Genomic DNA, 16,139 nt, shown 5'->3' with positions numbered 1-16,139 from the left:
TCGGCGTCACGAGCCAGCTCCCAGGCACCGCTGGTGACGTGGACCCGTGGACCACGCCCAGGGCAGCGAGAACCTAGAAGGCACCGTCATCCCTGCCTGCTCCCGAAATAGGAGCCGGCGCGTGCCCCTCGGCTCCCCTTCCAGAGCGGCGGGCAGGGGCCACGTTTCAGCCTCCTTCTTCCCAGACGGGGACGTGGCGTGTACGCACACTCACCACACACCCGTCAGGCCAGCACCCAGGACGGAGAAGGAGACCTCGTCTCTAGGAAACCGAGCCACGGCCCCAGCGTGCCCGTCTAGACGGGGTCGGATCTGGCTTTCCACCGCAGGGCCCCAAAACCACACGATCTCCCTGCTTCCGATAAACTCACAGGGAAGCACAGGCCATTTCCTGCTTGTGGAAAGAACCTGGCATCTCGTTTCCTCCTTGAATCCTGCCATTGTGAGCCAAATGCCACGCTGTTCCACGCCCCAGCAAAGGGCTCAGGGCCCAAGAAGGAACTCGGGGTCCCCCCCCAGCACTGTCGGCTGCAGGGGACAGAGCAACCCAGAGAGACCAGGAGGGGGAGACGCTCGCAAAATTGTCTGCGGAACGATAGCCTAATTCCAGAACGTGAACGAACGCAAAAGGCCCAACACACGTACAAGTGCAAAGGCGAGAAGTAGGAACGAAAACGCTGGTCCCAGGTCCACTCTCAGAGTCCTGCACGGCGTGCCCTGCCCTTGGGGCGCCGCGCAGCCTCCCACAGGCCCTGCCCACCCAGCCCAGGCTCCCCTCTGCAGGTGACTGTCCTGCACCCCCCTTATTTTTGCTCCCTAGCATCCATTCACCTTTCTTCTGGCCAAACAGGACTGAGCCGTCCCTGGGGAGAGCGGCCTCCTCCACCAGTGCCGGGCCCTCTATTTCAGGGGGAGCCCTCAGGCCGCCAGCACGGGCATGGACAGGCCTACGGCTGTCGGCACATTGCACTCCCCGGACACAGGTATCGGTTGGGGTGTGGGCTGGGCCTGCCGGAGTAGTGAACGGCAATGAGGCTCTGCTAGGAATGCAAAATGAGTCAGGCACTCTTTCCCACTGGACTTGACAGAGAAGATGTAGGCTAACACCACACAGAGCCAGAAAAGGAAGGCACCAGGTCACCAGAGCCAAGAGCATGAGCCCAGGGACACCATCGGTGTGCTGGATCAAGCCTCGCCTGAAGCCAACCACCTCTGAACCTTTCAGTCGCAAGAACCAGAGAATTCCAGTCTGTTCTTAAACCACTCTGAGTTGGCTTTTCTGTCATTTGCAAACTGAGAGAGTCCTGCTGGATGCAGCAACACTTTCAAGACACAAAGCTGACTGTGCCACTCCCTAGTGTAGAGTACTGCCAGCTCCAGAATGAACCCAAATCCTGAACAGCGGTCCCTAAAGACCCCCGATGAGCTGGCCCCTCCTACCAGTCCATGGCAGCACCCGCCCTCCCACCAGCACCTTCCAGCAAGGCGGTTCCAAACCACTCGTGCTTTGCCATGCCTCGGCGTCTCTGCTCCCCCACCCCGTTCCCACCCTGTTCCCACCAGTGCACCTGAAGTGCCCCCTACCTTCTATCCGGCCAAACCCACCCCACCCCCAGACCCAAGCCTCCACTGCTCCAGAGAGTGTCCTCTACAACTACCCCAGGCAGGGCCAAGGCCCGTCCTCAGAGTCCCCCTGGTTCCCTGTGCCCTCAGCAATGACAAACCCTTATTTCCCATCACGCATTTGTGGGGTGGCCCCCTCATTGGGGAGCGCAGCGGGGCTGGGTCTTGTGCATGACCCGAGCCTGCAATTCTGCGTATAACCTGCACACGGTAAGAGCTCAATCAGTATCTGCGGAATGAAGGGACACAGATGTGCTCACTTGGGCAAAAGGGAGCTGAACAGAGGATTTAGGTAAGAGACGGAAAGTCAGAGCTGGGAGCAGGCTGTTCCTGCAAAACATTCCACCTCCAGCCACTCAATTGGGTGGAAAAAGAGAGCTTTCCATTCAGGCTCACATTAGCCCAGCAGTCTTGGGTCACCAAGAACCCAATTGCCATGATGTGAACTCACAGGAGAAAGAGAGCTCTGCTCTGCAGTCACGACTCACTTGGCACAAGAGCCTCCGTACAACCGTCTCAAAACCTCGCTTGCTGTGTGCACGTGGAGAGCAGCCACCTGCCGCATCTAAAAGAAGGACCTCAGGAGGGCAAAACGCCACCCATTCCGGGAAGCTGGGTCTTCCAAATTCCAAAAGTTGCTTAAGCATAAAGTTAAAAAGACGCTGAAGCTCAGAAGCCAGTGGTAAACAGATAATTCACTTGGCCCAGAAAAAGAGTCCTTTTCTTCCCCATTGTCCCTGGGGTGATCAGAAAAACGTTAGAACTATAGAAAAATGAGCTCTCTGGGAGACGGGGAATAGGAAAAAAGATTTCCAGGTGTCCTTTAAATGCCAGGTTTACCATTTAAGCGCCCGGGCAAGCAGAAAGCAGGGTGCGGGAGGGGCAGGTGGGCTGCTCGTGCTTCAAGGGCTTGGGAGCCTTTAGGGATGAGGACGATTGGGTCGTTTTTTCAGACCGAAAGCCAAGTGCGTCAGCGCACCCAGGTCACTGGGCCGACCGCATCGAGAAGTCACAGAGGCGGAAGCCGCGGGGAGGCCTGGGGCAGGCAGGGTCTGCACCTGCCGCCCCCAGGCCGCCGGGCCCGGACCCCCGCACTCTTTCTGTCCCCCCCCCACCCCCATACGGACCATCGAGTCACGCCCTGCCCCCACTGCCTCCAAAACCAAAGTGCAAATACTCCCCTTGCCACCTGGCCCAGCCGACCTTCTAGCGCCTTCTCCTTCTGGCTGAACCCCGCCCCCACCCCAGCCACCGGCCCCCACACCCCGGCCACAAGAGGAGCCGAGGACCAAGCCAGACGCTCTCGCGCCTCCGCGGCCTTGTCCACGCTGGGCCCGTGGCCACCACGGGCCGGCGCCCACACTCTCCAAGGCCACGGCCAACGTCCCCCTTCCTGTACCGTGCCCTCCTCCGCATTCCCAAATGTACCGTGCCCTCCTCCGCATTCCCAAAACCCAGGGTCGGTGCCGGTGCCCACAGGATGGCCGGAGTCTGTCCCAGAGTGGCACGCGCCCTCGGGCAGCTTCCTCAGCCCCTGACACCCGTGTCCAGGCCGCCCCACACGGGGGTGACGGCGGGAACTCTGCCCTCCGAAAAGGTGTGGCGGTCCCCATCACCCCAAGAATGCCACCTTGTTTGGAACCAGAGTCTTCCCACTGGAGTAGGGGGTGCTCGCTCCAGGATGACGGGGTCCCTGCGGGAAGATGAGCAGGGAGAGCCAGGCTGGGGGCGACGGGGACGAGCTGAGCTGTGCTGCCGCAGCCATGCCTGGGGCCGCCGGACGCCAGCAGGGAAGCCAGGAGAGCGCCCCCACAGGTGTCCGGGGGAGCGGGGACCTCCAGTCCTGGGAGGGAATCAGACTCTGCTGTTTTAGGCACCCCCCCCATTTGTGCCAGGGTAGCCTGGGAAACCAAGGAGGACCTGTTAGTCCACCTCCCTAAGGTTGTCGTGACAACGAATTTACAGCACGGTGCGTGCAGAAGCAGCTGCTCGGGGAATGCTGGGTGCCCCCGCCCCGGCTCCACTCACAGCCCCAGCGCTGGGGTACCAGGAGCGAGCTAGCATCATCTAGAGCACCCACTCGGCCAGCTCGCACAGCTGGGCCCGCAGAGTCTGCAACCGGGACGCCCGGGCGTTTGTCTCCCGCTAGATTACGAACGCCTGGAACGCAGCGGTCGTGGCCTCCTCAGCCCTGTACCCCCACAGGCAGGCCCAGCAGAGAGGAGACCCCACGCCGGAACTCCACCTGTCCACAGGGCAGCAGGATGGCGGCCGGGGCGCGCCAGCAGCGCAGCCCGACCCCTGCGGCACCGATTCCGGAAACACAAAACGCCTCCCCAAGCCACCCCGGCCAGCCAGCGTCCAGCGGCGCTGGCGGAAGATCACACGCTGCGGGCCAAGCGGGAAGAGAAGGCCACATGGCCCCCGGGGGGCTCCGAAGCAGCCCCCCCGTGACACAGAGGGACCTCAAAATGCCACAGCATTCCAGAGGCAGAGGCCCCCCGGGAAGGCGCTGCGGGCCTCGGAGCATTTTATAAAGCCTATTGTCCACTCAGCGCCTGACCTTTGCAGTGCCCAGCGGTCACACGTCCCCGCTCCAGCCCCCTGCCCGCTCTTCGCCTCCGATTTTCTCCCCCCACCCCTTTAATCAAGTGCTGACTGCCTCCTTTCAAAGTGCTCAGCAATCACCCGGCTGCATCTTCCTAACAGGCTGGCGATTACTTGGCCGCATGCACTCAGCTTCCTTGATTTCCAGAGGTGCCTTTGTCCCACTTCTACCAACCCATCACGCTGGGTTTCACTGAGTACTTTATTCCTTGGTCGTGAAAATCTGTCATCAACTAACGATCAGGGGGAAAAGACGTCTAGAGGCAGCAGAAGCGGGGGGGGGCAGGATGTGACACCCAAAAGAATCGCGTCGTTATCAGAACTCGGGGCCACGCCGCCAGCCCCCCGCTGTCCCAGGCCAGGCACCACCCCTCTGAGCCCGGCCGTCTGCCCACGAGCTGTGCCGTGTGCCCCACTGCGGCGGGGAGGTAACAAAATCTGCTGATCATTTCCAGCGAGCCCGATCAAGTAACACAGTATTAAAAAAATGCGCTTCATCCAGAGAAAACAAAAATGACAGTCAGAAAAGCCAAGCCAGGGAGAGAGCAAGCCGGGCTGGTTCCCGCACGTGACCCTGGAATTAATTAATCTGCTCGGGAAAGCCCCATCGTATCCAGGGAAGTCCAAAGTGTGCTCTGCTGAGAAAATAAGAAGATTAAATCATTAAGTCGTTTTAAGAATTGACTCTCCCGTGCACCTGCCACAAACCCTCAGGGGAGAGAACTTGGGAGACAGACGGCAAGGGGAGCCGGCTGGGGGCGCAGCGCCCTCTAGTGTCCCGTCCGTGCCCACACATGAAGCTACCCGTACAAGCTTTGATCCAGCAGGGACAGGGGCCCGCTGGATGGACGGGCGCCTCCGCGGGCAGGGGCACCGGTCCCAGCGGCTCTATTCCCCTCCAAGAGACCCAAAGAACTGGCCTCTGCAGCCAGGAGTGCCTTGACCCCCGCAGCACAGCAGAGGGAGGCCCCTCGCAGAGGCCGGGGCGCCCAGGGGTCCAGCCCAGAGGCTGGACTCGGGAGGGAGAGCCCCGAAGGAGGCCCGGTGCGGTGCCCCACTGCCCCCGGACGGGCCAGGCCCGCCTCCCACTCCCACAGCCCCGCGGCACCCTGTCCTTGCCTCTCAAGGCATCGTCGCCGTTTGAAGGAGCAGGTGCGCGGCGGGCTGCGCCAGGATTCCCGCTGGCAGGGTTCCGCGGGCGCAGCGACGCGGCTACTGCCACCCCAGCTCCTGGCGCAGGGCCCGGCCCGAAGCGGGTGCCCTGCGACGCGTGGGTGGGCGCAGGCTCAGGACCCTGCTTTTCCTCCTCAAGTTCCTTTTTGCTACAATTAGGGATTATTTCCGACCCCCTCCCTTTTGGCCTCTGGGGGAAACAGGCTCCCCAAAGACGTCCAGGTCCTCACCTCCAGCACCCGGGCCTCGCCCACCTACACGGCCTCAGGGCCTCTGCAGGTGTGACGGAGGTCAGGACCTTGGTCCGGGGTCGTCAAGGTCAACACCAGGGGAGACAGGGGCCGGGGGCAGAGGAAAGGGCGGTGCGGCGACCGGAGCAGCGGGGAAAGACGGAAGACGCCATGCGGTCGGTTTTGAAGACAGAGAGGGGAGATGAGCCCAGGAACGCGGCGGCCTCTAGAAGCTGGAAAAACAGAAACCGATGCCCCCCGGAGCCTCCAGAGGGGGCGCAGGCCGCCCACACCCTGACGCCGGCACTTCCCGCCTCCGGAGCGTCAAGGTAATAACCCCCTGCTGTTTCAAGCCACCGAGTTTGTGCTGGTTGCAGCAGCCCCAGAAATCAGTACGGCCCCTGGACAGTCCGGCTGCCCCATGACATTTGAAAAGGCCCGGAACAGCCCCGGGCGGCAGCAGTTTTACTGAGCATCTACCCCCTGCTGGCACCAGGTGAAGCACTAATGGTTCAAGAGTAAGTGATAGACTTGGCCTTGGTCAAGCAGGAGAGCACGAAACACATCCGAGCACATCCGAGCAACACTTGGGGGAAGACACAACTCCCGCCGAGGCCATGCAGAGCACCATGAGGCCGAGGCCTTGGATACCCACAGATCCACCAGAACAGTTTATTTCTTATATGCGAAATGAACAGGACAGGGAAGCAGACATGGCTCAACAGATAGGGCGTCCGCCTACTGTATGGAGGGTCCAGGGTTCAATCCCAGGGCCTCCTTGACCCGTGTGGAGCTGGCCCATGCACAGTGCTGATGGGTGCAAGGAGTGCCGTGCCATGCAGGGGTGTCCCCTGTGAAGGGGAGCCCCACGCGCAAGGAGTATGCCCTGTAAGGAGAGCCGCCCCACGTGAGAAAAGCACAGCCTGCCCAGGAGTGACGCCGCACACACGGAGAGCTGATACAGCAAGATGATGCAACAAAATGAGACACAGATTGCCGTGCCACCGGATAATGCAAGCGGACACAGAAGAACACACAGCGAGTGGACCCAGAGAGCAGACAACGGGGTGGTAGGAAGAAGGGGAGAGAAATAAATAAAATAAACCTTTAAAAAAAAAAAAATTAAGAGGACAACTCCGTGGTCAACAAGACCTGCAGTCGCTCCTCCGCTGCGGCTTCTCAGATGGGTGAGCACGGCAGCCTCGGGAGGAGCCAGGCTCAGAGGCACAGAGCAGGGGGGGCTCAGGCCCCCAACCCGGTCCTCCCCCTGGCCTGGCTATTGGGTGGCCTCGTGAGGAACAGCCGGGGGGGGGGGGGAGAGGGTGCCGATGGCTTGTCCTTTCTGGCCACTGTGTCCCACCAGCTGCTGTGGAGCCTCTGCCTCTCCCCTCACCCTGAGAGCACCTGAGGCCCCCTCCACCCGGCCACGGTCCCTCCAGATTCTCCCAGAGCAGCCCCGACTGCTCCCAGGTACTCGCAGGGCCCACTGGCTCTCCCTGGAGGCCGTCCTTCAAGCCACCGGACACAGTAAACACCAGCCCCCGTGCAGTCGTCAGCCCCGGGCCTGCCCTTCGACACTACCCCAGTCCCAGAAGTGAATTCCAGAAGAGGAGGCCACGCTGCGGTCGCCACACACTGCGTCAGGCCCTTCCTTCCGCCCTCCTTGACGCCCGTGCCGAGGTGGGGAGGCTGGCATGGGGGACGGGGCGTGGCAGGGGACAGGGTGGCGTTGGCCAGATCCGGTCTAACTGCCCTTCAGGGTGGGGGGGCCTCAGGCGAGTTAACGTCTGCAAGGCGCGATTTTGTCATCAGTAAAAATGGGGACACGGCCGTAAGTGAGGAGCGCTCGGGAAGGGCGGAGAAAGACGCCTCCCAGAGCCGACCCGTGGGGGGCGCTTTCAACGCAGTGTCCCGTGGGCAACAAGGATGCAAGACGGACGGGGCCGGTAAGGAGCCAGGGGAGGTTAGGACTCCAAATCCAGTGCTCCCTCCCCCAGCCACGCATTCCCCGGGGCGTAACCCCAAGTCCTGACGAGTGCCAGGTTTCACGGCTCTTAACCGGTTGCTTCTCCACCTGTAAGGAACTAGCCCCCGTGTTTTCTCTAGTTGGCACAGCCGTGGCGACGGCCGCCAGCTGCCTCCGGCCTCCCCGACAGCCCTGGCTGGCCGACCGCGCCCCCTGAGCCCACCCGCCAGGAGACGGTCCTGGAAGAACCCGACACGCGGCTCTGGGACGGGAGCCGGGTTGTACTTGCCGCGCCGCCCCTGAGCCGGGCACCAGCAGCGTTGGCCAAGGGGGGCCGAGGCCACCCACTGGTCACCACACTTCCAACCAGGTGACCACGCACACGGATGGCTGGCACAGCACGTGTGCAAGCAAGCCACACTCACGACCGAGCGCGGGGAGGCTGGCGCAGGGACCCTGCAGCCGGGCGTCCTCCCTGAGCAGCACCTGCTGGGCAGAGGGCGCCAGCTCCGCCAGGAACACCGAGAACACGTCCTCATTGGAACCAGGGTGGGGACCCTGGTGGGGGTCTCACGGTGGGCAGACACGGAAGGGATTTCAAGGAGAGACCGCGTCCTGCGCACCCTCTGCACCGCCGCCACCCCGGCTGCACTCCTTGCTGGGGAGACCCCGACTCTAGCCATGAAAGGGGACGGGACTCCGGGGGCCGGGGGGCCGGTGCACAGCCGGGAGGAGCCGTGAGGGCGGCGGCCACCAGGGGGTCCTGGCTCCAGCCGGGGCCGCCGCCCCTCACCGTCCTTAAGGGAGAGCCACATCCACGTCCAGAAAACCAGCCTGGGCCCGCGACCTGGGGCTGAGCGCCCCCCCCGCCCCCCCGGACCTGCCCCCAGGACCCTCCTCAGCACCCCAGGCTCCCAGGCCGCCCCTGCCCCTCGGCGGGCGCAGCCGCCCCACAATCCCCAGTGCTCAGACCTCCCGGGGCCGGGGCCTGTCTCCAGGGGGTCGCGGGGCGAAGGCGCGAAGGCAGCCGCAGGTTTGGGGTCCCCACCCCTCGCCCCCTACTCCCGGGGTGGGGTGGGGTGGGGAAGCGGCGGCTGCCCCCTCAGCCCGCGCTTCTCAGCGGGGCAAGCTCATCCCGGTTGCCACGGCTGGGGGGCCGGGCCAGGGCGCCCCCAACATCGTGGGCTGCCAGGACAACCCCCTACCCCGGCGGATCACCCAGGAAAAACGTGAGCGGTGCCGAGGGCGCGAGGTCGCCCCGCTGCTCGGGACCCGGCACTCGTGGCCCGCACCGGGTGGGAACCCCATTGGCACGTGGGGCGTGCGCTCCGCCTGGCGGGCGCCACGTGGCTGAGACCCCACGGCAGCCGCGCTCTGCAAACCCGAGGCCAGCAGCCTCCGGGGAGGCAGCCTCAGCCCGAGGCCGGGGCCCCCTCCCCACATCCAGGAGAAGGGCTCCCCTGGGCGCTGCCACCCGGGCCCTCGCCCCAGCCCCAGGTCCCCGGGGTGGGGCCCCTTGGCACAGACGGCTGGCCTCCTCCCTCCCTGCGCTTTCCCCGCCCGGTGTGGACCACAGGGAGGGGGGTACCCCAAGGGGGGCAGGCGAGGTCTGTGGGTGTGTCTGTCCACCTTGGCCGTTGTACCACGTGCCCCCCACACTGCCAGACCCTCATCACCCCGACACCGGCTCGGCCCAGCCTGGGGCTGCGGCCGGCGGGTGGGGGAGACGGGAGGCCGCCAGGGTCCTCTGCGTCCCCCACGGCCGGGTGCGCCCTCACGCCGGGGGCTGCAAGAGGCACGGCGGCAGCACCTGGCCCTGGCCTCCCACCTCCCGCAGGGTGACCCTGGCAGCCCAGATGACCGACCCCTCCCCCTCGAAAGAGACCAGCCAGTGTTCCGGAAGGCTAGCCCCAGGGAGCGGCCTGGCGGGAAAGCGGGGAGGGGGCGTGCTGGGTGGGGCTGGTGGCCAGAGCAGCCCGGCGTGCAGCGGCCTCCTGTGCGGCCCGGGCGGCCACTGCTCAGGGGCCCCGGCCACAGCCCCGGGGACCGCGGCCCTAAGGAATCTCCCGCAGGCCTCCGGGCATGGCGGGGACGGCGGGGACGGCGGGGACGGCAGGCCGGGCTCACCCCGAGGCCCTGGGGAGGAGGCGTTCCCGGCTCCCTCTCCTGCGGGGCTGGTCGGCACCTTGGCGAGCGTTGGCTTGGAGGCGCACGGCTGCCATCGGCCTCCGCCGTCCGTGGCCGCCCCGCCGCGGCCTCCACCCCTGCGTCCTGACCGCGCTCTCCGAATCAGGGCACCGCCGGCTGGATTTAGGGGCCACTCGCCCAGCACAGCCTCCACCTGAGACGTCCGCAGAGGCTCTACCCCCACCCCAGGTGCCTGCACAGATGCCAGGGCTAGGACACCAACACCGTTTCAGGGGGACACGATGGGCTCCGCCCCTCCCAGACCCCTGCCCCAAACCTTCCCGCAGTGACCTTTGGGCACCCGGCTTAGCTCCCGCCCAGTGGGCGCCACCGGCTCTTGGGGTGGTGTTCTGCCGTTTTAGCTTCTGGTGCCCTGTGCACTCCCTGGATGCAGGGACCTTGTCTGTGTCCCTAGAGCCCAGCGTGGGTGCTGGCACATAGTAGGGCTTCAATAGCTGTTAACTGAGTAACTGAACAAAACGGGTGCCCCCACCACCTCCTGGGAGGGGTGGATTAAATGAGAGAATGTGTGCAAATGCCCTCCCCCGGCCTACCACGGCGGCCAGTCCCGGGACCCCCGGGGACCCAGTGGGGGAGGGGGCCGCCGGGGCGGCGGGGATTGGCCCTCCCTTGCCGGAGCCCGCCTGCTCCCCTCCTTTCAGAGGCACGTGCTTCCCGGGCCTCCTCTTTGCCTTCTACAAGCAGATGAGCATGTCCCTCCAAAATACACCCCCAATTTCAAAGGCTTGTCCTACTTCCTCGGCTCCTAAGTAGAGATTTTGCTACTGGAGACAACAGCTGCTGGACACACTGTACCTCTTGTTCTTTTTATGGCTAGTTGGCGTGCGAGACGTCGACGAGTCGGGAGCTGGGAAAACGGAGGCATGGCTATAGGAACTCACTTTCCACTTCAAATGTAGTCCAAGAAGTCTGCCTTTTTGTAGCAATTTCACGGTGCAATTAGGATGAAATCTGACCTGGTCTGCAAGCATTCATTCAGTGAGTCAACAACTGATGCCACACTGGACTTCTGCTAGCACCAGGCCCAGCGTGGCAGGAGGACTGGGGGGGACGGAGGCGGTGTCAGGTACAGGACCCCTTCCAGGTCCTCAGCATCCAGAAGACAAAAAAAAAAAATGGAGGTTGTGAAAATCCTGTGGGACCTGAGAGGGAATGGATGGTAATCCAGAGGGGCTGCCTGGAGGAGGCAACCTGGGAGCCAAGTCTTGAAGGAGGCTGGCCTGCAGGGAGGAAAGAGGTGGTGCCAGTCCTCCATGCCCACGCACCCAGGAGGTGGGCGACTTTTTAACGAGAATGAAAGCGTGTTCTTTCGCTGCGGGCTAAAATGGAACCGGATACGTGATAAATAAGCCAGGAAGCGAGAGGGTGCTCTGAAGGCCACGGCAGCGGGAAAGGATGGTGTGCAAAGGCAGAAGGGGGAGTTGAGGGAGGACGGGGGGCCGGGGGTGGGGTGGGCGGCCGTGAGCACTTCTGGAAGCACAAGGACCACAACAAGGGGAGGGCTGGGGGCTGGGAGCCCGGGGACCCCGTCTAACATCCGAGAACTTGGCAGGCGACCCCCTCGCGTCGGCGCCGGCCTTGCGGAGAGGAAACACATCCAGCCGGCTTGGAAGTCACTCTGCATTTTCTGAAGCCAACAGAACCTGAGAAAAACGGCAACGGGGCACGGGACTTCCAGCCATCTACTGGGGCTCCATCGGTATTTCGCAAGGGGAGTTCCATGAGCAGGGACGTTCACGGGTCTTGCACAAATCATGCCAAGAGTAGGGAAAGTCAAGAAAATATCAGCTTAAACAAAGGGAAACAGAAGTCTTTTTCCTGCAGGCCTTCTCAGAGCCTTGACGATGCTAGCGCACCTTGTGATGGAATGGTGGATGGAGTGCTGGGTGTTTCCCTCCCTCGCCCCAGCCGAGCGTTGGTCCCAGGACAGCCTCCGGGACACACTGCTGGGTGGGCCTGGGTTTAAAGGCCCCTTTGGCGGCTGCTCCCTCCCCGTACCTCCTTTACCAGGGCCAGGCACACGGCGGGAGCCAGGGCTCCCAGCCAGCCGGGCCGGGCTCTACGCCACCAGCGAGAAGGAGCTGGGCGAAGGCCAGCAGGGGCCGAGGACCCACCTGGCCTTCCTGCACCTGATTCAAGCTTCCTTCGCCTGGTTTGGTCACTTTTTTGGGCCTTTTATGTAAGGTCTATTGTCTCTGAAGAGCTGCCTGGGAGAATGTGAATTAGCTCCCGGCACTGGATCTCCTGAAGGTCCTCCTTCACCTGCCAGCTGCTCCTGCAGAAGTGCCCTACCCATGACCAGAAAGCCCGCTAAAGGGAAGCCAGGATCCCAGGTGGGTCTGGCTGTGCGCTCCTCGAGGCAGACTGTCTCCTGTGCATCCGCGCACAGGGCACTGGCAAACCTTCCAGGGGGAGAAAACATGCATTCTTTATCGCACCCAACAGCGGAACGTCCTGGGCCAAAAATCAGCAGAGCACCTGGAGGTCCACTGTCTCCCCGCACCCCCCAGCAGGTCGGGGGAGGCGGCCTTCCGCGGCTCCGGCCTGCTCTCCCCGCGCACTGTGTGACCTGGGGCAGGTCACTTAACCTCTCTGGGCTTCAGCTGCCTTGGCTATAAGATAAAGTTGGGAGGCCTGCACGAGGCAAAGGGCGCTAAGTAGGTGAAACAGACCCTCGGACACAGAAACACTGTACCTGCCGGGTGTACTGCGTCCCCACGTCACAGGTGAAGGAAATGGGCATCAGAGCGATTACGTCACCTGCTAAGAGCAGGCTCACCGCAGCAGAGCCCAGCTCACCCCCGTCCGCTCCCCCCTGAAGAAACGAGAGGACGAACCTCTCATCCAGGGTGACTCTACGAAAGCCAGACACTGGCAGTGGACTGCGGGCCAAGAGGGAGCAAGAGAACCAAAAGCGGTGAAAGGAAATCCACTGTATGACACCCCCACCAAAGAATCTTAACTGCAACTTGATCCTGGAAACGTTCCCAAACACCACTCTTCTGGGCCCAAAGATATGCGCGACCCACCAGAATGGCAGGCAACTTCCCAACACACTCCAATCCAAAAGCCAGGCCGCACACGTCCACCTGCGGCCGAAAGCCAAGGGCCCGTTCCCCCGCGGTCCTAACACCGGCGTCGTCCCCATGCCGGGAAAAGCCAGCCGCCCACCCAGGGTCCCTTCTCGACACAACAACCCCTGCCCCTACAGCACAGAGGAAGCCAAGGGCGGGGCTGGGTTAACGCCTGCTGCTACGACAAGCAACCACTCACTGGTGTTGAAGGTACAGCCGGGGAGCCCTGGGGACGCGCCACGCTGCTCCACGGCCAGCGCGAGGGAGGCCAGCCGGGCAGTGCCCAGGAAGCCGCCGTGTGCTCACATAGAGACGCGGGCCGAGCCGCCACCGTGACTTGCCATTTGGGGGACAGGCCTCTTGGGGGGGGGTCTCGGAGGGAGGCCACAGAGGGTCGAGCTGCCGGGAGGGCAGGGCTGTCTTTAAGTGATAGAAGCCTGCTAACCACAAAATATTATTTCTATCTACTACCAAGGGCTTCACAGGCAACGCGAACTGCTCCCCAGAAAAGCAAGCCACACTGCACAAGGAAGGAAGGAAAGGCGTGTGGGTGCCCTTGATGCGACTTAAGACATTCGGCTCGGTGAGAAACTGAAAACTGAACGGCGGCGTGGCCCGCAGCGAGCCTCACGTGCCACACTGGGCCCAGCCAGGGACGGGAGAACGGTTTCAGGCAGGTCTGGTTCTCGAGCCAAGCCCTGAGTGGAGGGTGACAACAACCGCAGGCACACGTCCACCCGTGCTGCGATGTTGGAAGAACTGAACACCGACGAAACAGACACTTGTCACCGGTTTCCACGACAATAGAAATCAAACGCCAGAAACAGAAACCCTAAGCAAAAGGTGGGGCCACACAAACTGAGAAGGCTGGCAGACTTGCTTTTCGGTGGCTTTCCCCCAAGAGGGGGGACCGGGGAAGGTTCTGGACGTGGGGGTGTCAGGAAGAACCACACCCCCTTTGCCTGCACTCCCCCCCGCCCTCTCCTCAGCCACTGGGGCCCCCGGGGGAGGCAGCTGGGTGGCCAGGGGGTGGCCACCTGTGTGTCCAGTCCCTTGTCTATAAAATGCAGATAATGGCATTACCGTCCACAGCGCGGCCACATGGATTAAATGTGGTTTATATATAGGGAAGCGGATTTGGCCCAAAGGATAGGGCGTCCGCCTACCACATGGGAGGTCCAAGGTTCAAACCCCGGGCCTCCTTGACCCGTGTGGAGCTGGCCCACGCGCAGTGCTGATGCGTGCAAGGAGTGCCACGTCACGCAGGGGTGTCCCCCGCGTAGGGGAGCCCCACGCGCAAGGAGTGCGCCCCGTAAGGAGAGCCGCCCAGTGCGAAAGAAAGTGCAGCCTGCCCAGGAATGGCACCGCACGCACAGAGAGCTGACACAAGATGATGCAACAAAAAGAAACACAGATTCCCGGTGCCGCTGATAAGGATAGAAGCGGTCACAGAGGAACACACAGCGAATGGACACAGAGAGCAGACAATGGGGGAGGGGGGAGGAGAAATAAATAAAAAATAAATTGTTGGGGGGAAAAAAAAACTCCAAAAAACAAATGGCCAAAAATTAAATAAGTGCTTATATTGGTAAATAAATACAGATACTAAAAAAATAAATGACCAGTTTGCTAGAGCCCTCGCCGTCTGCCCACGAGCTGGGGCCGCCCCCGCAGACCCCGCGGCCTCGCCCAGCACCGCCCAGGTCACAGCCCCGCGAGCGCGCCTCCCACCCCCCCCCACCCCCCGCAGGGTTCGGGAGGTCACTCAAAGCTCGACAGTCAGCGGAAAGGACGGCCGGGGCAGGGACCCTGCGGCGCCTCGAGCGCCCCCGTGGCAGCAGTGCGCATGCCCGGCCCCGCACACGCCTCCGCCGCCAGGGGTCTCGCCGTCAGCCTCGGGGGCGCCCGCGCCAAAGCCTGAGACTGCTCGGGACGCTCAGCCCGGCTCGGGACCGGGCCGCAGATCCCGTTCCCCAAGCCCCGGCGGCGCGGTGAAGCGGCTCGGCCTCGCCCTGCTCCGCAAGCACGGCCCCCGTCCGGGCCCTGCCACTTGCAGGGCACGGAGCCGTCTGCACGCACATCAAGGGCCCGCGAGGCCACAGCTTGGCCGCGAGCCCCTTCCCGGGATGACACACGGAAATGCAGCGGCGCCGGCATCAGCTTCACCGGAGCGACCTGGGAGGCCCAACTCCACCGCACAGGAGCGCGAGCTGTCAGCGGAGGAAGAGGGTGCTGGTGGAGCCAGGGTGGCAGACGCGATGCCCAGAGCACCGGCGGGCTTGGCGGAGAGGGCTGTTCTGTCCCCCATCATACCGTCACCCCAGCAGCAGCCCTCCGCCCTTACGCAGCAGCCACGGGCAGGGAGCAGGTGAGAAGCCCCCTGCTCCGCCCAAACCTCAGGGGCAGGAAGCGTGTCCTCTGGGAGGGTGCATCCCCAGGCCTGGGTGGGCAGCGAGCGAGTGAACAAACTGCAAGCCAGGCGTGGAGAGCTGGGGCTGGGCCACCGCCAGGCCATGGGCAGGGCCTGGCCCGGGGCATCGCCATGCCCCAGAAAGGCTCCTCTGACCCCAGCCATCACCGCACCATCCCTGCCTGCCGCTTGCCTCCCGCCCTCTAAACCACAACTGCTGAGGGTGAGGACCAATGGATGAAATTCACCTCGGTATCCTGCTGCCAGGCGCACAGGCCCACAATGGGTGCGCGACAAATACTAGTCAAACAGATGGTCAAAGAAGGAACGAGAGCAGTGGCGGCTAGGATTTAGGGAGAGAGAGAGGGAGGAAGGGATGACTGGTGGGGCACATGGCGTCTTGGGGGCAGTAACACTCTCCTGTGTGATACTCAGACAGTGGACACACGACATGACGCATCTGCCAAAATCCACAGAGTGAGCCCCACTGGGAACCGTGGACTTCGGTTAATGACAATGGTCAACCCAGTCAGGTCATCAGTTGTAACCAATGTACCGCGCCGATGCCAGACGTTATTAGAACACCGTGGAGGGGCAGGCAGGGTGGAGGGGGATCTGGTAACTCTGTGCTTTCTCCATAATTTAGGTCTGTAAACCTAAAACTGCTCTAAAAGTAAAGTCCATTGTTTTTATTTTGCCAGGCTGCCGAAATTCAAAATGCCAGAAATGGGCTGGCTCTTACCACGGGGACTTACTAGCTTACAAGCTTACAGTTCCGAGGCTGGGAAAAATGTCCACGTCACGGCATCATCAGGTGATGCTTTCTCCCTGCAGACCGGCTGCTGGTG

At 62.8% G+C, this 16,139-nt stretch overlaps 1 protein-coding gene across 3 annotated transcripts in view; it reads right to left on the bottom strand.

Annotated features, from left to right (window-relative positions):
- The window catches only part of PARVB (parvin beta), a 128,259-nt gene that overhangs the window by 81,245 nt on the left and 30,875 nt on the right, over positions 1–16,139 (bottom strand). Inside the window, exon 1 of one of the 3 annotated variants that reach the window (XM_004478649.5) lies at positions 13,081–13,178. The exons of the other annotated variants lie outside the window; for them this stretch is intronic. Coding sequence (XP_004478706.1) covers position 13,081 — 1 coding nt within the window. The 5' untranslated portion in view covers positions 13,082–13,178. Of the gene's footprint in view, positions 1–13,080; positions 13,179–16,139 lie in introns of those variants that run through there. 3 annotated transcript variants of the gene reach the window in all.

The sequence above is a fragment of the Dasypus novemcinctus genome, chromosome 12 (genome assembly GCF_030445035.2).
Source record: "Dasypus novemcinctus isolate mDasNov1 chromosome 12, mDasNov1.1.hap2, whole genome shotgun sequence".
Taxonomy (NCBI): Eukaryota; Metazoa; Chordata; class Mammalia; order Cingulata; family Dasypodidae; genus Dasypus; species Dasypus novemcinctus.
The sequence above is the reverse complement of the archived record's forward strand: the minus strand, read 5'-3'. Positions and strand labels throughout refer to the sequence as shown.